Here is a 21,593-nt window from a genome sequence, read left to right on the forward strand (position 1 = left end):
GGTTTGGCTGCGGGGCCTGGAGGGGACTCACCATTCCGGCGGTTGCTACCGTCACTGCTCTGGTTGCTAGGGCCCGCCGGGGTCAGTGCGCAGGCGCACCTCTGGAGCTCTCCGTCTGGGCTGCACTGGCAGCGGTCCTTTCTCTCCGCCCTTAGGGTGGCGCGAGCGGGGCATTGTGGGACGGCTGGCGGCCCCCCCGGGTCCTCCAATGGGCTCTGCTGCACCCGTGCTGGGGTAGACCAGAACCCTACCCTGGGAAGTAGTGCATGTGCCAATATTGCCTTAAGGTTGAAACTTTCAACCTTCCTGATAACATTTGCATTTCTGATATAAAAGAATTTTTTTTTTCTTTTTCTTTTAAAGGCCTTCCCTGGAAAACCGACGGGAAAGGTTAAAGTGTCTTCGGCAATTCGCTTTCCCGTCTGACTCAGTATACCCAGAGCTACACTCCGGACTTCTCTTTTCCTAACTCCAGATCCTCCACGGAGAACTCAGGCGCCTGAAATCTCAGCCGCACACTTAAAGTTTTACGAAATGCTGTTTTTGTGCAACCAAGGTATCTCTTTCCTTCCTTAAGAAGTCAGCTGGAAAATTTAAACAGACGCATGTTTGGATGGAGTTGCTAGGGGCATGGAGAATAGGGCCGCACAAACACACAGCTGCGAGCAATTGCTGCTGCCTTTTTGGGAAGGCTGCTGCTGGTGATGTGTAGTTAAAAGCTTTACAAACTTCAGTACCTTTGTGACCAAGTCAGAAATTCTCAGTCTTTATCCAGAGGAACAGTCAACGAAGTACTTGTGTAACCGCTCCAGCACACGCACATGCATGTTCAAAGCCGTAATAAGGGAAAGAAAACCCAAAAGTCAACAAAAGAGAATTGGTTAGGTAAGTGGTGCTAAACATACAAATGATGGAATAACAGTTCTATTAAAATATTGTGGAAATACATCTATTCATGTGAAAACCGTAAGAAAAATGAGAAGCAGACAGACTTGATCTCAACAGGCTGAGACTGCTTTATTTTTTCCATAATGAAGGCTGAGCTCACTTAGAAAGGCTGAGGGACATGTATAAATACTTAGGTAGCCACTGGGAAGTTACAGTGTGTGTCGTGTATGTGTCCCCTCCCCACCCCCCCCACCCCCGTTTATACTGGGAGCAGGGTGGGTTGGTTTTGATACGAGGGCCTCTTGTTTCTGCAGGTAGAATGCAATAGTCGGGTTGGGGCTAAGCCATTCTTTATGGCCAGGGGCTGTTGCCCTGTCCAGCTTGATTCAGTTCCTCATGACCTGAGGCTATTACCCAAATGAAAGGTATTGGTATTTTAAGTAAAAATTAAAGTTGCCAAGCAAAGTAAGTGATGGGATCCTCTTTAAAATCTATATAGTGCACATGAAGGTGCAGAAATACATATTTAAAAGGGTATTGTAAAGGTGTAATAGTTGTTTTCTACAGAATTGTGTCTCCTCAAAATTCATATGAAATCATCTTAATGTTCATGTCACAGTATCTAGAAACAGGGCCTTTAAGGTTAAGTAGGGCCATAATCCAGGACTCATATTCTTGTAAGTGTAAGAGACACAGCCCAGCAGTGGTGGCACACACCTTTAATCCCAGCACTTGGGAGGCAGAGGCAGGCAGATCTCTGTGAGTTCCAGGACAGCGAGGGCTACACAGAGAAACCCTGTCTCAAAAAACCAAAAAAAAAAAAAAAAAAAAAAAAAGAGTAAGAGAACTAGGAGGACCATCAGCAAAATACAAAAGACCATCCAAAGATCTCCTGGTTAGTACATTGATCTTTAGCTCAAGGGTCCAGAGTGTGAGAAAATAAATTCCTGTTGATGAAGCCGCTTAATTTTGTGGACCTATTATGGCAGCTCAGGCTGACTAATACAGTGTTATTGTTTGAGTATTTCCTGATTGCTCTGTAATGTGCGGGTTTTTTTTTTTTATTATTTCAAAATAACAAGTTTCAGTGTGAAAAAGGTAATGCAATCACATTTAAAAATAAGGGATGATAAAACATGTATCAGATAAAATAAGAACATATTTGTAATGTATGCAACCTCTGTTCTTCCAAAGACCAATCACATTACCCATCCCTACTAACTAGAATTCCCCCTTGCCTGTCAAAAATCCCTTACCAATTTTGTTTATTTGGGAATCCAGTCCTCAAACCTATTGGATGACCAGCAGAATAATCACTTTCCCAAAAGAACTATGGATTATACTCTATGGAATTAGTATTCCTAGTGCCGTATCAATAAATCCACTGTATCTGTGTGCTCCCTTGCACTTCCCTTGGTCACTGCAGTAGGAAGCTCTAGCCATGAGTATGTCTTGTTTCACTGTCAGGCCCAAAAGGAACTCGGGACAAATGGCTAACTCTGGTGCCTGGTAGCACACCAAAGCGTAATGCTGACCTCTAGGCTCACCCAGTCCCCGGGGCTCCCCTCAGCTCTTCTCACCCCTTGCTCTACTCTGAACTTCTCCAGCTCTTGGACTACCCCCCCCACTCCCCCCACCCCCCCGGCTTCTCATTCCTACATAACGCTGGCTGCCGTTTTGGCCATGAGCTCTCTTGGCCCCTCTCTTTTACGTTTTTTTTCTCTCTCTTCCTCCTTTTTCCTCTCTTCTCTTCCTTTCTCTCTCTCCCCCTTCTCTCTGCTCTCATGGCTCGGTTCAGTCTACTGGTCATGTTTAGTTTGCTCCCTTCTCCAGACTCTTCCAGATGCCTCTGTCTGTACTCTTCTTCATATCTACAGTGAAAACCTCCTCCTCAGCCAGGCTATAGTGGCACACACCTTTAATCCCAGCACTCAGGAGGCAGAGGCAGGTGGATCTCTGAGTTCAAGGCCAGCCTGGTCTGCAGAGTGAGTTCCAGGACAGCCAGGCTTACACAGAAAAACACTGTCTCAAAAAATAAAAAACCAAAAACAAAAAACAACCTTCTCAATTGTATCTTGGAGCAATCATGTCCTCACTTTATACATCTGATGTTGAAACCCCCACTTTAAACATTTACCATTATACCAACTTCATATTATCAGACATTTACTTGTCTCTGCAAATTAATTCAACATATTTTGACACATTTCATATCAAGAACACTGTGAGCTAGGTATGTGGCCTATTCCTTTAATCCCAGCACTGGGGAGGAAGGAGGGATCTCTGTGAGTTTGAGGCCAGTTTGGTCAACATAGCCAGTGTCAGATCCTAACCCCGCAGGATGGCAGTCTGGGCTCAGCTCAGGCTGGACTCTGACCCTGCAAATACTCAGCATTCCTCAGAAACCTTGTAAAGTGTTTTTCTGTTTGCCAGGAAAAGCCATTACTTTCTTATCTGCTCCTACAGGTTCCCAACTTCCGGAAAGGGCATTTAGCTCTCCGTGGACTCAAGCCTCCAACAGATCAGAGCCCCAGGCCATTTCCCAGGCACTGCCGCTAACCTGCTCTCCTCCTGCCCGACATAACCCCTTATCACAGGCACGACTCTCTGTTCCCGTAGCCCTAGCAGTTGCCAATCGGCTCCTCTCGCTATCTTTTCTCTCTGTCCCCGAGAGGTAGCCATGGCAGACTCCCCCAGATGCCTCTGGCTATTCCCTTTCTCTTGTCCACAAGGAAAAACCTTCCCCTTAATCATGGAACAGCTATGTTACTGGTCTCTTTACCGAGACCCTTGCATACAGCAAGCTCCAGGAAAGCCAAGAGTACACAGTGGGTCCTGTCTCAAAACAGAAAAACTAACAAAACAAAACCATAAAGAATGCTTTGATTTTCTAAGGGCTTCAGATTTTCTAAGGCTGAAAACATTCCCCTAAGAAACAAAGAAACAAAAGAATTATATAATAGACCTTTCCTTTTTCCTTTTGCTTCTTTCTTGCTTTTTTTTTTTTTTTTTTAAATCCTTCAAAAATCACTCAATAGATTCTAAAAGTTGTTCACCGGAAAATGTGGCTTTGGGGTTGGGGATTTAGCTCAGCGGTAGAGCACTTGCCTAGCAAGCACAAGGCCCTGGGGTTCGGTCCTCAGCTCCAGAAAATAAAATTTAAAAAAAAAGAAAAGAAAGAAAATGTGGCTTGGTGTCAGTTTGTAATTATTTCTGGCCTGGGTCAAAGGAAGTTGAGAGAAAAGTTTAAAATAGTATTGAAATGGTTTCCCAAAATTCAGAAAATCTGAACTCTGATAAGCACAGCTAAAATGTTAAATGACGGAGGAACTGGAACAAATACGTTAAAAAAAATCCTTAATCTTTAAGCAAAGGTGTGTATTGAATAAAAGAGAAGAAAATTTGTCACATGTAACGCTGTTAGCAATTGTACAAAACTGTTGCAATAGTCATTAATTGTCAACATTTTATATAGGTGGAAGGTTTATTAGCTCAAATTAGAATGATCATTTTATCAAATGAATCGAGGCTTTATCATGAAAGCTGAGGCCGGGGGTTTCCAAGTTTGACAGGCTGTACACACAGCAACAAGGCTTGGCTAGCATGTTTATGTTTTACCTAATAGTAGGACAGCATGCAAGATTCAAGATCTCATTCATACTCAGTCTACCACTCAGAGAAAAGAGACCAGAAGCAAAGCAGTGGTTTCTAACTGAAAATATTCCCAGGTCACCAGCTCTAAAATCTCTCTCTGGCCACCAGGGGACACTGTTCCCTAAACTTGCTTAGTGGAAGCACCCATGTGCTAGGACAAGTTGGTCCTTGCGGGGGAGGGGGAGATCTTTGTGTTAGATTAAGAAAGATCATCACAGTTCAAATTGAAACCTTTAATGAGACACCAAATTGAACTATCACATAGTAGGGCAAGATAACAGAAACAGAGGAAGTCCTCTGACTTGAAAGCCATGACATTTCAAAACTTGGTTTACTGGGGCTGGACAGATGGCTCAGGTCCTGAGTTCAACTCCCAGCAACCACATGGGATCTGATTCTCTCTTCTGATGTCCCCGAAGACAGGTCACATGGTTAGCCTGAGATGTAGATCTACTTGCTACTATGGAGGCATTTTTGAAGATACTACTTTTATATCACTTGATGGTTTTATTATGACTAATAGTTTGGGAGAACTGATTTCTAAGCTTTACACTTATGTGGCCCATAGAGGCTCCCTAATAAGAGGCTCCTTCTCTCAGGGAAGACCCTGTGCTCTGGAATCTCAGGACTCCAGATAATGCTTCAACTCTAGTAGGGTGAAACAACTAGTCTTCTCAGTTGTAATCAGAGCAGATGGTATTGGGAGAAAGTGTGACTCAGTGGGCATAACTTTGTGCCCAAAGTCATAGGCTCTGGCTCATATTTCATAGTCCTGAAAATCTTGGCATCAAGACATTTTTTTTTTCCAGGCAGGAAAATACCACACAGTGGTTGGTAATCCAGACAAGATGGTAAACATAAAAGAAGTATATTGATGGATACCTAGGGGTCAGGGTGAAGTCTTGAGTAAAATTCAGGCATGTTAAAAACTGACAAGAACAAGGCGGAATCCATGTATTGTGTGACTTCAGCAGACAGGTTCTGAAGGCTCGGATAAAATCCGTTAGGGCCCAAAGGGGATGTGAGACTTCAGAGCAATCCAGATCAGTCCTCAGAAGCAGAGCCACAGATAGTCCAGTGACGGGGAGTTGGACAAACACTTCCTACAGTCTTTTACCTAAGGTTAAGGTTGGCCTTCCAGACACAGAGTTAACAGATCCATTAGTTAAAGGTCAGAGGCGAGAGTAGACCCAGCAGTGAAGGAAGGTGAGTTGTTTCAAAGGCTCAGGGTCCAGTAGAACCCTACAAGGAGGCTCAGCTTCCTAGGAGAGCTTTCCAGGGGACTGGGGCTATAGCTCTGTCGGCTGCATGCTCGCCTACCATACACAAAGCCCTGGGCTGTGTCCCTGACAATGTCTAAAACTAGGCATGATAGTGTCTGACTATAATATCAGTACTGAAGAGGTGGAAACAGGAGGGTCAGAAGTTCAAGGTCATCCTTGTCTACACAGTGAATGTGAGGCTCAGTGGGGGATATATGTGAGACTACCAAAAAAAAAAAAAAAAGCCTCCTTAGTACTCTGGAAGACCAAAGGAACTTACAGGACTAGAGCTTTCAAAAATGGTATTTGTTATATAATTGCAGTGTTATATTTTGCTGCGCTCCACAGGTTTTTCACCATTGAGATATTTTTGGAAGAAAGTTTGAATTTGTTGCCAGGCATCCACCTGCGCCCTTGAGTGAGCCCTCGGCTCACCTCCATAGAATACCGCTTCACCCAACACCGCATGCACAGAAGCTCTGGAAGGAGGGAAATAAGGTGGGTCAATACAGTGACCAGTTTCTGGATAGTAGATTATCTGGGGCCTGTCCTTTCCGTGGGCTTGTAGACGTCCACAGGCTATGTGGGCATAGAATTCACTCTTCCAGTTATGATCATCCATGCCCACAATGAACAGGAAGGGTCCCTGGGCCTTTTCCAGTGGAATAAGACTTTGACGGTTAGGTTCCTCTAGTGGATTGTTCCAAATATCCACCAAATCCAAAAGGCCCGACTCCATGGTCTTTTGTTTTGTTGGGTCACAGCCAAGATCAGGAACAAACAGATCTTTGTAATACAGGGGAGCTATTGTGTTGGCCACACAGCCGTTGATAAGGACAGTGGCCGTGATGTTCCTTAGGAAAGCAGCCATCGAGAGGCACAGGTCACCACCTTTGGAGAAACCAAGAAGCCCAACATTCGGGCCTTTCACCTGATGAGGAGAGAGAACAAGTGTGGTGTTCATTGGTGGAAAGCATGCAGTGATTTTATATTCTTCAAGTACCTTCTTTGTCCTCTTTACGCAATAATATACAAAGTTATTATATACAACTTTGTATATATATACAAAGATATATATACAAATATATCTCGCTCTGTATAAATAAAACACTGATTGGCCAGTAGCCAGACAGGAAGTATAGGCGGGACTAACAGAGAGAAGAATTGAGGGAACAGGAAGACAGAGAGAGAGACACTGCCAGCTGCGGCCATGAGAAGCCACATGTAAGATACTGATAAGCCACAAGCCATGTGGCAAGGTATAGATTTATTTATAGAAATGGGTTAATTTAAGATGTAAGAACTAGATAGTTAAAAGCCTGAGCCATTAGGCCAAACAGTTTAAATAATGTAAGAGTCTGTGTGTTTATTTTATAAGTGGGCTCTGGGACTGGCGGGACTTAGCAGCGGGAGCTGGAGAGAAATTCTCCAGCAACAAATATATATATATATATATATATATATATATATATATATATATATATATATATGCTTATCCACAATACCTTTGCACTCAGGGACGAGAGAAAACAAGCACAAAGCCTAAGTCAGGTCAGCCTCACCATGCTTCAAGGACAAATCCAGCAGTCCTCTCCTGAGTCACACCTGAACTTGTCCAAGCTTGTGCAAGAATGTCCACAAACAATAGGACTAAACCTCAGCCAATTCAAAGTATACTAGTGTAACTGCTGCTTGCTTAAACAATTGCATTTGAGATGATCTAACTGTCCCTGAAACTCCCCTTAGCTATGAGGCATTTCCTCGGACCCTTACTACTCTAAGTTTAAATGGCAGCAAAAGTTTGTGTCATTCCACTTACATTCACAGAAAATATTTAAAATAAATTTTCTGCTAGCAGATACTTCATAAAAGCATAATAATTATCTCAGTTAGGGTTATCACTGCTGTGATAAAACACCATGACCAAAAGCAACTTGGGGAGGAAGAGTTCATTTGGCTTTCATTTCCACATCACAGTCCATGGAAAGAAGTCAGGGCAGGAACTCAGGTGGGGCCGGAACCTGGAGGCAGAGCTGATGCACAGGCCATGGAAGGGTGCTGCTTACTGGCTTGCTCCTTATGGCTTGTTCAGCCTGCTTTCTTATAGAACCTAGGAACACCAGCCTAGGGGTGGCACCACCCACAATGGGCTGGATCCTCCCCTATCAATCACTAATTAAGAAAATGCCCTACAGGCTTGCCTACAGCCCAATCTTTTTTTTTTTTTTTTTTTTTTTTTTTTGGTTTTTCGAGACAGGGTTTCTCTGTGTAGCTTTGTGCCTTTCCTGGAACTCACTTGGTAGCCCAGGCTGGCCTCGAACTCACAGAGATCCTCCTGGCTCTGCCTCCCGAGTGCTGGGATTAAAGGCGTGTGCCACCACCGCCCAGCCCCTACAGGCCAGTCTTACAGAGGCATTTTCTCAGTTGAGGCCCCCTCCTCTCTGATGACTCTGGCTTGTGTCAAGTTGACATAAAACTTGCCAGTACAATAATATTTATCACACGTACAGCACTGATGAGGATCCTTAATATCATCAAAAACACCATCCCTATTCAGGCGTCACCAGAGGTCTCAAAGATACCTCTTTTTTTTTTTTTTTTTTTTTTTAAGATTTATTTATTTATTATGTATACAGTGTTCTGTCTGCATGTGTCCCTGCAGACCAGAAGAGGGCACCAGATCTCATGACAGATGGTTGTGAGCCACCATGTGGTTGCTGGGAATTGAACTCAGGACCTTTGGAAGAGCAGCCAGTGCTCTTAACCGCTGAGCCATCTCTCCAGCCCAACATGCCTCTTTTCAGTCAAACTTTTCCCACTAGAAACTTATATTAGTGTTAGTAATGAGGAGAGTCAAACCTCCGAGATGTCAGCTCCCTTACTTGGGCGGTAGCGGGAGGAGAATTCAAGGTGAGCAGTTTCTTAGTGCAGTGCTTTGGAGCTATGGTAGTTAGAAAAGGAACTAAACAGTCAAATCTTAAGAGATATGAAAGAGGAAATAGGAATAATCTTAGCAGCTGTTGAGGGAGTGCTGGGATCTCCCTTCATATCTCTAATGCCCAGTGTCATGGCAGGGCTTTTGGCTCTGGCCCTGAGTCCACTCCATGCCCTCCTTTGTATTCAGGACAGCACTGGAACCCACCTTTGGATGCTGCAGCATAAAGGCCAAGGCTTCTTCAAAGTACTCCAGGCGCACATCACTCAAATACTCAGGGAGGTCTTCGAATCTGAAGTAAGCCAGAGCGAGTACAGCAAAACCGTGCCCAGACAGGAGGCTGGCCCTGTATTCACACAGGCCACCGCCACTTCCAAACAAGTCGATGACCCCAGGGAATCTCCCCTTGCCTGCGGAGCAGGACACATCATCACATCACAAAATGCCTTAGCTGCTCAAAGGCTATCTAGGGATTCAGATTCTGGCAATCAGTGAGAAAGTCTTTGTAGTTGGGGATGCAGATGGCCTGAAATATTTGTGAATCAGGACCCTTCCTACTTTATTTGTTTATTTGGAGACATGGTTTTACTACAGTGTATAAGGTAGCCTGGAAACCTGGACCCTCCTGCCTCTGCCTCTCAACAGGGGAGTTACACATGTGTGGCACCACATCTGGCTTTTTTTTTTTTTTTTTTGGACAGAGTCTCACTGTGTAGCTCTGGCCTAGCTTGGAACTCATTATTAGACCAGGCTGGTCTCAAGCTCACAGAGATCTGCCTGCCTCTGCCTTCTGGGATTAAAAATGTGTACCTCCATGTCTAGCTGTTTGCTTTTAATTACCTACAGAGAAAAGAGAAGTGGAACAAAATATTTCCCCTGACCCCCCCAATTGTCACAAATAATAATAAAGTTTAAAGATAATGCACATCTTCCAACAACTTTTTCAGTTTCCCCTGAAAAGGTTTTATGGGTGTAAAACACTCTTAGGTACACCAGGGGTTACTAGAGGGTATTCCTCTCTCTTTATTATCTTTTCTACTTTAAAGAAGGGTGCCCTACATCAGTCACGTTGTTCTGACCCCTGAATACTTATATATACTGTTTCTTTTGCTGACTGTACTGTTCTGTCTCTCTCCTGACTTTGATCTGCTCAACTTCTCAATTTGCTAACTTTTCAACTTAGATTCCCCTTCCAGACAGTCTTTGCACATGTCCCCAAGGCTGAGCTGGATTAGACAGTCTTAGACATGTCTCACCGGTGCCTTAGTCTGAGAGGGAGCTACAGACTAAGTGCCTGCCACACTGTGTGCTGTGTAGAAGCGTAATTTCTATTACACTACAAATTTTGCCCAAAATTTTGACAGGTCACGTCTTACTTACTTTTCTATTGCTGTGATTAAAAAACACCAAGACCAGGGCAACTAATAAGAGAAAGCGTTTAATTCACGGTTTCAAAGGGTCGGGATCTGTGATCATCATGGGGTTGGCAGGGGAGGAGGGCAGCAGGTAGGCATGGTACTGGCGCAGTAGCTGAGATCTCCTATCTTGATCCAGAAGCACAATGCGGGGAGAACTGAGACCTTGCTGCCTTTTGAAACCTCAAAAGCCACACCTCCTTCAACAAAGCCATGCCTCCTAATCCCTTCCAAACAGTTCTATCAACTGGGGACAAGATATATATTTGAAAAATATATAAGCCCATGGAGGCCATGCTCATTTGAACCACCACAGGCCACATAGTAGACACTGACATTTTCTGTTTGTTTTTATTTTCTCATTCTATTTTTTTTCCTTCTTCATTTCCCTCTTGCTCTTTAAGTCTCATGTAGTTCCTACTAGCCTCAAACTTGCCTGGTAACACAGGATCTTGAACTCTTGACCCTCCTTGCCTCCGCCTCTGGAGTGCCGGGATTTCAAATATGTACCAGCACACTACTTAAATAATTTACTTGTGTATCATGTCGTTAGCTTGTCCTTAATGAAAGCCTTTATAACACTGTGGTGGTTTTAGTAAGAATGGGCCTCGTAGGCCCATATACTTGAATGCTCAGTCATCAGGGAGTGGCACTGATTGAGAAGGATTAGGAGGTGTGGCCTTGTTGGGGGAAGTGTGTCACTAGGAGTGAGCTTTGAGGTTTCAAAAGTCCACACGAGGTCCAGTGCTGCTCTCTTTGTCTATGGATCAGGATGTAGCTCTCAGCTACTGCTCCAGTTCCTGCCTACATGCTGCCATGCTCCTCGTCGTGATAATGGACTCAACCTTGGAAACTGTAAGCGAGCCCCCAGTTAAATGCTTTCATAAGAATTGCTTTGGTCATGGTGTCTCTTCACAGCATCACAACAGTGATCAGGATAAATACTCTTACTGGATGACTGAATCCATCACGGTGATTTGCAGAGCTCCTACTAAAGTTGTGTGGAAGTCTCCAGAAATGGAGAGAAATAAAGTGGGACTCAATTCCAGTCGCAGGAGTTCCCACTGGGCCAAGCAGCCACTAGGTAATTAGAAAGTACCCAAGAGCAGTAAAAATGAGGTGTATCCCCTTACTTTCTACAGCAATCACCAAGTTCAGTTTCAAAGTCCTGGGCACTGCAGTGACTCTAGTACCTTTCTGTGGTTGGAAGGGGGATGCCAGTTGTTAATATTCTGATCTGTACCTCGAAATCCCACCCCTTGGGCCATCCTGCATCCTGATGTAGAAGCCTCTTCTTAAGGAAAAACTCTGCCCCCTTCTCTCTCTCTCTCCACTCCCATGAGGTGTGCACCCTTTAACCCCTCTCTTTCCCTCTCTCTCTTTCCCTCTTCTCTCCCTCTTTCCTATCTTCTCTCCGTCTCTCTGTTATAATACACCATTTCCGTGCAGATGAAGCATCTGGGTTGTGAATGTCCACTCGCCACCCCACTGCCATGCTTGCATGGAGTGGGTCACCCACCAGCCACCCTCCGCATATGCCCAGCATGCCAGCATGTTTCCCTACACGCACAGGATACCCTCGGGGTCCCCTTGTAATAATCCATAACACCAGTGGCTGTCCTCCCACTGTTTATGTAGACTGCACCCTATTTTTCTTAGACCAGGGTTTGTCAACATCAGCACAGTACTTATGTCCTAGTTAGGGTTTCCATTGCTGTGAAGAGGCGCCGTGACCACAGCAACTCTTACAAAGGAAACATTTAACTGGGGCTGGTTTACAGTTCAAATTAGTCCATTGTTGTCATGGCAGGAAGCATGGCGGCATGCAGGCAATCATGGTGCTGGAGAAGGAGCTGAGAGTTCTACATCTGGATCCATGGGTAGCAGGAAGAGACAGTGAGTCACGAGGCCTGGCTTGAGCTTCTGAGACCTCAAAGCCCACCCCCTAGTGACACACTTCCTCCAACAAAGCCACACCTACTCCAACAAGGCCACATCTCCTAATAGTGCCACTCCCCATGGACCTATGGCGGACATTTTTATTCAAACCAACGTAAATCCGTGTGTGTGTGTGTGTGTGTGTGTGTGTGTGTGTGTGTGTGTGTTTTATGTGCATGTGAGTGCTTGTGCTTGAGTGTGTGTGTCCTGATGTATGTGGAGAGGCCAAAGGTCGATAAATATTGGGTGTCTTCATCAATAGTTTTTCACTTTACTTTTGGAGACTGGTTCTAAACCTGGAGCTCACTGGCAGGCTAGAATACCAGCTAACAATCCCCAGAAATTCTGTCTGTGCTTCCAGGCTACAGTTGTGTGGAGGGGCCCCAAAACAGCTTGACCACAGGGCTGCCATGACAGACTTACAGGCCCAGAGCAGCTTCTGTGACAGGCTTACTGGCAGGCAACACCCAGATTCAGGAAAAGCCGTAAGCTGACCCCACCCAGGGATCCACCCAGGGATGAGGAAGGACCTGACATCCCAAACATTCCAACCATTACAAAAGGTGGCCAGATGTCCTTGAGTCTAGCACACACCTATTTTTGTTTTACAGATACCCCTAGACAATTGTCAGCCAATCAGGGTCCTGAACCCTGGAAATTCCTTCACACCAACCACTGCTATGATAAAAACTCAACCCCGCCTGGGCTCAGAGCTTTCTGCCCTCACCGCTGCATCAAACAGAGAGACCAAGCTCAGCGCTTGAAGATAATAAAGGCTCTCTGCTTTTACATGCGGGATTCAGTCTCCGTGGTGGTCTTTTGGGGGTTCCCCACGATCTGGGCATAACAAATTGCAGGCGTCAACGCTGGTGCCCCGCTGTTTACATGGGTACTGAGGAACGGAGGACCTGCACTCGGGACTTCATGGTTGCCAAGCAAACACTTTGCTGACTGAGCGCTCCAGCCCACTGTATCCATTTGGAACAGAATAATTTTGTTCTGGGGCTGTTCAGTATATGGCGGGAAAGTCAGCAGCATCGTTGGCCCCGACCAGCTAGATGGCAACAGCATCTCCCGCCTTCATTTTTGACAAACAAAAATCTGCATATATTACCAAATGTTGAGAACAACCATCAGCATGTTTATGGTCGGGGGAGTGGCTGCCACGGATATTCATGTGCGTCTTAATGATTAGGGAGCATCGGCTTCATTTGTGGGTTTAAGGCTCTTTGAAAGTTTGATGTGAAAGGAGGCAAAAGTCATTCTTAGTACAGGCATAAGTTATTGATTATATCGGTACTTAAAATGTACCCACGTGGCCGGTATTTACTGGATTTCAATAATAAAAGTGGAGTGCCTTCTTCAGCATATAGCTGAGGGACTCCCGGTCCCTTAAGGGGATGAGACTTGGTAGAAAATTTTCCATTTAAAACGACTGACAGGCTTTGGAAGTCACGCAATTATTTGATTGTCTTGCCAGGCTGTACAGGACGAGAAGAGAGCACAGGAGGAGGCGCTCACCTGGGGGCAGGAAGAGCGTGGCGCGCACACGGCCCTCGCGCACGGGCACGCGCCGCACCCCGGGAGCCATGAAGTGACGCTCGTGCACCGCCCGCGCCAGCAGCCGCCCGCCGCCGTCGGGCTCGTGGCCGTCCAGCACCTCCAGCTCCACCACGAAGGGCGTCCGCACGTCGCGCTTGACCAGGCGCCAGAAAGGCCGTTCGGGCTCCAGGGCCCAGAGCAGCCCCATGGGCTCGAGCCCCGCGAAGCTGCCGCCCAGCGCGGGCGCGCGCGCCAGGTCCAGCCGGCCGCGGGCGTCGGCGCGGTAGCGCGCGTGGGCGCGGAAGAGCGCGCCTTTCTCGTCGCGCAGGGCGGCGCGCAGCGTGACGGGCTGCTCGGGGGCCAGGCCGCGCGCGGCGATGCTCAGCGGCTCGTCCCAGCAGCTGCGGCCCGCGGGCTCCAGGCTCAGCGTCGCCGCCGCCGCCGCCATGGGGAGCTGGGAGCTCAGAGGCTGCAGGTCACCGGGAAGGGCACGCGGGTCCCGAGAGGAGCCTGGCCTGCTGTGGAGCCGACCTGGCGGGTCTCGTCCCGAATACGGAAGGGACTGAAATCGGGCTGATGTCTCCCGGGTGACAGGAGAGGTCAAAGTAGCAGTGGGGCTGAGCCAGGGCAGAGGATTCTGAGCACGTGGTGTTGAGGATCAGTAGACACTAGGTAAATAAAATCGAGGCAAAGTCCGGCCTTTGAGTGGATTCAGTACTAGGTTTGTTTTTTTTTTTTTTTTGTTAAACAATTTTTAAATACCGTGTCACTCATAATTTTAGACTGTTTTTGCTTCTCTAGAGAAATACATAAGGTTGGGTAATTTATAAAGAAAAGAGATTTATGTCTTACAGTTTTTGAGGCCTGGGAAGACCAAGTTGGAGGGAGGCCAATACTTGGTCACATGTCATCCAGTAGCTAAAGGCAAACAGCACTCAAAAAACAGGAGGATCATTGCAATTCCAAGCCAGACTGGCATACATAGAGAGATCCTGTTTTCAACAAACCCATAGACAAAGCCTGCAAGAAAAAGGCCAAACCCATCCTTCAAAGGGAAAACTAGAGATGCCCACTCCTGTAACTCACTCCATTTACCAGCATAGAGTCCTCTTTAAGTTTCTACTCAACCATACTGGCGCAGTGGTTACTAAGTTTCCACCACACAAGATTTGACAGACACTTTGAAATATAGCAAAGTCAGATACAAAAAGAATGGATTGACTGTGTAAAGAGAATTTATACACACAATCACGTGGGCGTATCCTTAGCAGGACACAATCCAGAAACAGATCTCTCACTCCCAGACCCTAGGGGCCACTCTTCTGCCCCAGAGGTTTTTTTTGTTTTTTTTTTTTTTTTCCTCTCTTTCCAAAAGATAATTGTTTAGTTAGGTTTGCTTTACTACAACGAGATATCCCAGAATCTTAATTTACGATGAGAAATTTTTAAAGTTTCTGTATTCCAGTCCACGATCTTGGGGCTCCATTGTTGAGGCCTTTAGTGGGCAGAGTAGATGGTAAAATGAGGTGCACCTGTGTACACATCACAAGTTAGAAAAAAGACATTAGGATTCCACAACTCCATTTCTGGGCACACTCCCCGGGGCCTAAAGAGCTCAAAGATTTTTCTTTCCTTTCTTCCTCCCTTCCTTTTCCCTCCTCCCTCCCTCCTCCCTCCCTCCCTCCCTCCTTTCTTTCTTTCTTTTTTCTTTCTTCTGGTTATTCGAGACAGAGTTTCTTTGTGTAACTCACTCTGTTAGACCAGGCTAGTCTCCAACTCAGAGATCTGAATCCCAAGTCCTAGGATTAAGGGCATGTGCTACCATTGTTTGGCTTCAACTGGGAATTTTTTTTTTAAGTTTTCATTTCATTGTAAAGGCTTTAATCTAAAATTTTCTGTACATATCAGAGTCCTCCTTTGTAACATTGTGGGGATGCAGCCTGATGTTATTATCGGTACCCTTGGTTATACCTGCTACCTTGTATAGGTTATTATATCACATAACCCAAGCACTTAGGATGAACAAAGTCATTGAGACAGTGAGCTAAGCTTGTACCATCTGCTGGTGCTCAGATTTTTTTTGTTGTTTGTTTTTTGGTTTTTTGAGACAGGGTTTCTCTGTGTAGGTTTATGCCTTTTGTGGAACTCACTTTGGAGACCAGGCTGGCCTCGAACTCATAGAGATCCACCTGCCTCTGCCTCCCGAGTGCTGGGATTAAAGGCATGCGCCACCACAGCCCGACTAAGATTTTTTTAATTATCTTTTTTTTCTTTATTTTACATACCAACCACAATTTCCCCTCCCTACTATCCTCCTATTCCTCCCCCCTCCTGACTCCCATATGCCCCCCTCCCCATCCACCCACTCCTCCTCTGTCCCCCTTTAGAAAGGTGCAGGTTTCCCATGGGCTTGAACGTAGCATGACACATCAATTTGAGGTAGGACTGAGCTCCTCCCCCTCTATAAAGATTGGGCAAGGTAATCCAGCATGGGGAACAGGTTCCCCAAAGCCAGCTAAGCACAAGGGACAGGTCCTGATCTCACTGCTAGCAGCCTTACAAACAGACCAAGCTACACAACTGTCACACACATGTAGAGGGCCTAGGACAGTCCCATGCAGGCTCCCTAACTGTTGGTCCAGAGTCCATGTCCTCCCCTGTGCTCAGATCAGCTGTCTCTGTAGGTTCCTTGACCTTGACTCACACACACACCCCACCCCACCCCTCTCGTACAATCCCTCCTCCCTTTCTTCAGGAGGACTCTCAGAGCTCAGCCCAGTGCTTGGCTGTGGATCTCTGCATCTGCTTCCATCAGTTACTAGATAAAGGCTCTGTGATGACAATTAGGGTAGTCACTAATCTGATTACAGTAGATGGTCAGTTTAGGCACCCTCTCCACTCTTGCTAGGGGTCTTAGCTAGGGTCATCCTTGTAGATTTCTGGGAGTTTCTGTGACACGAGGTTTCTCCCTAGCCCTCCATCCGGCCCCCAAACTTCCTCCTACACCCAGCCTGTCCAACCTGCTCCCTCAAGTTCCCATCCTTTACCCCCCAACCCTGCCCTTAGTGTACCCAGGAGATCTCTTCTATTTCCCCTTCCTGGGAAATCCATGCATGCCTCTTTGGTCCCTCTTTGTTCTCTAGCCTGGGGCTGTGGATTGTAGGTTGTTTACCCTGTACTTGACTCCTAATATCCACTTATGAGTGAGTATATACCATGTTTGTCTTTCTCAGTCTGGTTTACCTCACTCAGATTTTTTCTCATTCCATCCATTTGCCTGCAAATTTCATGATGTCATTGTTTTTTTTTTCACAGCTGAGTAGTACTCCATTGTGTTAATGTACCACATTTTCCTCATCCATTCTTCACTTGAGGGACATCTAGGTTGTTTCTAGGTTCTGACTATTATGAATAATGCTGCTGTATATCTAGTTGAGCAAGTGTCCTTGTGGTATGATTGAGCATCCTTTGGGTATATTGGTATAGCTGCATCTTGAGGTAGATTGATTCCCAATTTTCTGAGAAATTACCATATTGATTTTCAAAGTGGCTGTACCAGTTTGCACTCCCACCAGCATTGGAGGAGTGTTCCCCTTACTCCACATCCTCTCCAACATGCGCTGTCATCAGTGTTTTTGAATTTAGCCGTTCTGACAGGTGTAAGATGGTACCTCAGAGTCATTTTGATTTGCATTTCCTTGAAGGCTAAGTGTCTGCAAAACATCTGTCTAGGACCTCTTGGCTTTTAGAGTCTCCATTGAAAAATTTGGTGTAATCCTGATAGGTCTGCCTTTATATGTTACTTGGCCTTTTTCCTTTGCATCTCTTAATATTCTTTCTTTATTCTGTATGTTTAGTGTTTTCATTATTATGTGGCAAGGGGAATTTTTTTTCTTATTAAGTCTATTTGGTGTTCTGTAAGCTTCTTGTATCTTCATAGGCATATCTTTCTTTAGGTTGGGAAAGGTTTTGTCTATGATTTTGTTGGATATAGTTTCTGTGCATTTGAGTTGGAATTCTTCTCCTTCTTCTATCCCTATTATTCTTAGGTTTGGTCTTTTCATGGCGTCCCAGATTTCCTGGATATTTTGTGTTAAGAATTTTTTGGATTTAACCTTTTCTTTGGTCGATAAATCTATTTCCTCTATTGTATCAGAGATTCTCCCTTCCATTTCTTCTATTCGGCTAGAGATGCTTGCACCTGTAGTTCCTGTGTGCTTCCCCAGATTTTCCATTTCCAGAATTCTCTCATTTTTTGTTTTCTTTATAACCTCTATTTCAATTTTCAAGTCTTGAACTGTTTCCTTTACCTGTTTGATTTTTTTTAAAAGATTTATTTATTATGTATACAGTGCTCTGCATGCATGGCAGAAGAGGGCACCAAATCTCATTACAGATGGTTGTGAACCACCATGTGGTTGCTGGGAATTGAACTCAGGACCTCTAGAAGGGCAGTCATTGCTCTTAACCTCTGAGTCATCTCTCCAGCCCACCTGTTTGATTGTTTTCTCTAAGGGATTTATTGATTTCTTCCAATTTTTTGTTTTTTCTTTTCCTCAATTTCTTTATGGGAATTTTTCATTTCATCTGTAAGGGCCTCTATCATCTCATCAAGTTATTTTTAAGGTCATTTTTTTTTTCTGCTTCATCTGCGTTGAGATGTTCAGGTCTTGCTGTTGTAGGACCACTGGGTTCTGGTGGTGGCATATTGCCCTTTATGTTGCTGTATATATTCTTAGACTGGTGCTTACCATCTCCTCTTCCAACTGGTATAGGTGGTGCTTGTGCCTATAGGGGCTGCTGTACTTCCAGTTGGTATGGGTGGCATTTGTGCCTGTAAGTTGCTGATGTTGCCATAGAGTGCTGTGCTCAGGGAGGATGCTGGGGTAAGTGTGGTTGTGCAGCAGAGTGGTTCTTGTGGGAACAGAGTCCAGTGGGTGGCAGTGGTGTGGTGCAGCCTGCCTGCAGGATCTCACCTGCTGGCCTGCTGCTGGGTCTGCACCAGAGCAGTGGGATTCCACCAGAGCTGGGGGCTCGTCCCAGCTGCTTTGCTAGGGCTGAGGTGGGATGGGGAGGGGCACAGGATATACCCTGGGGCTTAGGGCCTAGAGACTGGGGCAGTTTAGCTGGGAGACCATTCACTCACCTGTTCTTCCAGCTGGTGTGGGCGGCTCTTGTGTCTAGAGGGTTTGCTGATGTTGGAGGAGAGGAGTGCATGTGGGGAGGATGCTAGGGTAGGTGGGGGTGGGTGGATGGCAGAGTGTGTCTTATGGGAACCCAGTCCATTGGGTAACAATGATGGTGGTGCCACCTGCCCACAGGTCTCTCACTTGCTGGCTGGCTGCTGGGGTCTGCATCAGAGCAACCCAGATTGTTTTTAACTGACAATGAGTTAGAGAAGACTAGGTACATTCCAGTTCTCATGGCCCACCTTTACCAAATGTAAGCTATGAACCTTTATCCTGTGATTGGATGCGAAAGTCTCCCTGTCAAGTTACTGCTCAAGACACATTTCTGTCTGTTAAGTTCCCAGTAAATTTTGTCTTGTTTAATCCTGGAACCCTCTGTTTCTATCTTGGGTCTCCTGGTACCTACCACTTTTTGTTAGCATTTAGGCATCTGTACTGGCCTGCCCTTAGGGTCCTGACAGAATATATCCTCAGCTTCAGGCACTAAAAGGCGGGCCTTGCCTACCTAATGTCTATCTCTTTCTCTTCTTTTGCCCTCGTCCCCAGGGACCAGTCTCTGCCTCCTTCTCTGCCTCCTTCTCTCCCCTCCCCTGAATAAATGTCCCATTTGGGCCCTGTTGTATGGTGTGACTCCTTCTTGCCATTTTTAAAATACACCACTTTTGGCTTCAGTTCTGGCACATCAGAACCAGGCTTGTTGAAACACACCACATGCCTCCTGAGTGCAAATCACTAGCAGCTCTGGTGGATTTCCATTTCCTTTTCATTGTTTCCATTCATCCTAAATTCTTAGAATTGAGTGAACCCTCAGTGTCTCAGGGCTTGTCCACCTGCAGCTACCCCAGAATACATGTAGATCAGGGTGTGCCTTGTAATGGTCCTTGCCCTGAGTTTTTAAATGTATTTTCTACATTGTAGCCCATGCCTTGATTTTGTAATAAATTTTCTACATTGTAGCCCATGCCTTGATTTTGTAATATATTTTCTACATGGTGATCTTTAGAAAAAGTTCTAAGGTTACATATTTCTTTCTTCTAACTTGGTATACAGTACTCTCAGATATCAAGTCTGAGCATGCTAGTGAGGACATTTTTATAAGCTGTCTTTGGTCGCTGGATATGTGATAACTGCTCCGTCTGTGGTTCTGTCTGCTCACTGTGTCTTTTCAGATTCCTGTGTTGGTTTTCCTTATAGTCTGGATATGTGATAACTGCTCCGTCTGTGGTTCTGTCTGCTCACTGTGTCTTTTCAGATTCCCGTGTTGGTTTTCCTAATAGTCTTATAGTCTTTTTTTTTTTTTTTTTTTTTTTTTTTTGGTTTTTCGAGACAGGGTTTCTCTGTGTAGCTTTGCGCCTTTCCTGGGACTCACTTGGTAGCCCAGGCTGGCCTCGAACTCACAGAGATCTGCCTGGCTCTGCCTCCCGAGTGCTGGGATTAAAGGCGTGCGCCACCACCGCCCGGCCTTATAGTCTTTATACCTATAAACAAAGACTAAATTTCCAGTTGTTGCTTTGTGTGGGATTTGGAAATACACATTATGTTCTCTATTACAAGAGACGTCTGCATTTCATTCATGGGAGGATCTGCTCACCCACACTGCAGCTTATCAGGGACACACTGTTCATGCCTTGTTGCCTCTGAGTTAGCCTTGAATCTAATCACCCACATTGACTTGGGGAAGGCAGGACTCAGTGACTTTGGTGGATACAAGCCCTTCCCCTGCTGCACAGAGCAAAGGCAGTGAGAGAAAAGTAGAGTCTGAGAGAAGAGTTGATCCCCTGGCCAGAGGGCAAGAATGAATTTTTGTGATCCACTGCCTCTGTTCCCCATCCCTATATGATCTGATGGTTACAGATGAGGTGGAAGATAGTTGAGGATGCCCATCCTTTGTCCTCTAGATTGTCAGCTCTCTGAATAAGGCATGGTTTAAATGTTCAGTTCTTGTATCTGCCCCATTGGACCCCCCGAGTGACATGTTGCAAGGGTTCAGGTGTCTCTGTCTTTTCTTTCCAACCTACAAGGCTGCGTTCTTGGCATGGAGGCAACTGTATCTGCCTTGTGTAAATGCATGGGACTCAGGCATGTCAATGTTGGCCTTAACTTTAGGTTACTGAGCATTCAGGATAGAGGGAAACAACTTTACTCCAACTTCCAAAAACTGAAAGCTTTTTTTGTTCTTCAACTGAGCATGTTTTTTATAGTTTTCCAAGGCCTACACTTTCCTCCTTTTCTCTTTCTCTTTTCTGCCTATTTTGGAACTTCTAATTTAAAAGGAAAATAGAGCAAAGGGAGACACACACACACACACACACACACACACACCACTAACAAAGGTTCTGTGCAGTTAGGGACTGGTTGTCATCCATGTATTTCTCCCCAGTGATTCATGTACTTGATATAAAATGGGGTGGAATTGGCATGTAATCTGAAAATCTTTAAAATGTTAAGATCACATCCACCTTATTTATGTCCCTAAGTGGAACACAAACACTGTACAAATAGTTCCTTTTCAGTTACAACAAATTTAAGGAATAATGGCCCGAAAAGGCCCCTGTATGTTCAGTATAGACACAGTGCTGTTTTCATATAAGTTCAATTCATGGGTGGTAGACTTGGCAGTGTGGAACCCACATACAGAAGGGGCTATAGCATATGCTTTCTTGTAGATAAAGATGTGTTTATTAATCGTCCTTTAGCAGATAGTTATTGACTGCATTATATCGCAGGCAGTGCTGGTCCATGTTCCTCACTTCTCATCCTGGAACTGAAG

General features: G+C 45.4%; 1 protein-coding gene and 1 long non-coding RNA gene across 6 annotated transcripts in view; one reads left to right on the forward strand and one right to left on the reverse strand.

Annotated features, from left to right (window-relative positions):
• The window catches only part of Dnal1 (dynein axonemal light chain 1), a 49,322-nt gene extending 27,762 nt beyond the window's left edge, over positions 1-21,560 (reverse strand). Inside the window, exons 1-3 of one of the 3 annotated variants that reach the window (XM_052739332.1) lie at positions 13,614-21,560; positions 8,947-9,149; positions 4,761-6,735 (exon numbers count right to left, since the gene is read on the reverse strand). In XM_052739332.1, coding sequence (XP_052595292.1) covers positions 6,130-6,735; positions 8,947-9,149; positions 13,614-14,082 — 1,278 coding nt within the window. In that variant the 5' untranslated portion in view covers positions 14,083-21,560 and the 3' untranslated portion in view covers positions 4,761-6,129. Of the gene's footprint in view, positions 1-31; positions 125-4,760; positions 6,736-8,946; positions 9,150-13,613 lie in introns of those variants that run through there. The other 2 variants (XM_052739333.1, XM_052739335.1) reach the window with 2 other exon arrangements.
• On the forward strand, positions 178-13,685 carry LOC128111112 (uncharacterized). Of its 3 annotated transcripts, none has more exons than XR_008218484.1 (3): positions 178-885; positions 6,153-6,302; positions 13,573-13,685. It is a non-coding gene; the product is annotated as an uncharacterized LOC128111112 (long non-coding RNA). The 3 variants fall into 3 exon arrangements; XR_008218485.1 differs by lacking the exon at positions 13,573-13,685 and adding an exon at positions 12,704-12,890 and having other exon boundaries at positions 249-885; XR_008218486.1 differs by lacking the exon at positions 13,573-13,685 and adding an exon at positions 8,929-9,036 and having other exon boundaries at positions 249-885.
• Positions 21,561-21,593: the final 33 nt, after the last annotated feature.

The sequence above is a fragment of the Peromyscus californicus genome, unplaced genomic scaffold (genome assembly GCF_007827085.1).
Source record: "Peromyscus californicus insignis strain IS unplaced genomic scaffold, ASM782708v3 Scaffold_15__1_contigs__length_86483966, whole genome shotgun sequence".
Taxonomy (NCBI): Eukaryota; Metazoa; Chordata; class Mammalia; order Rodentia; family Cricetidae; genus Peromyscus; species Peromyscus californicus.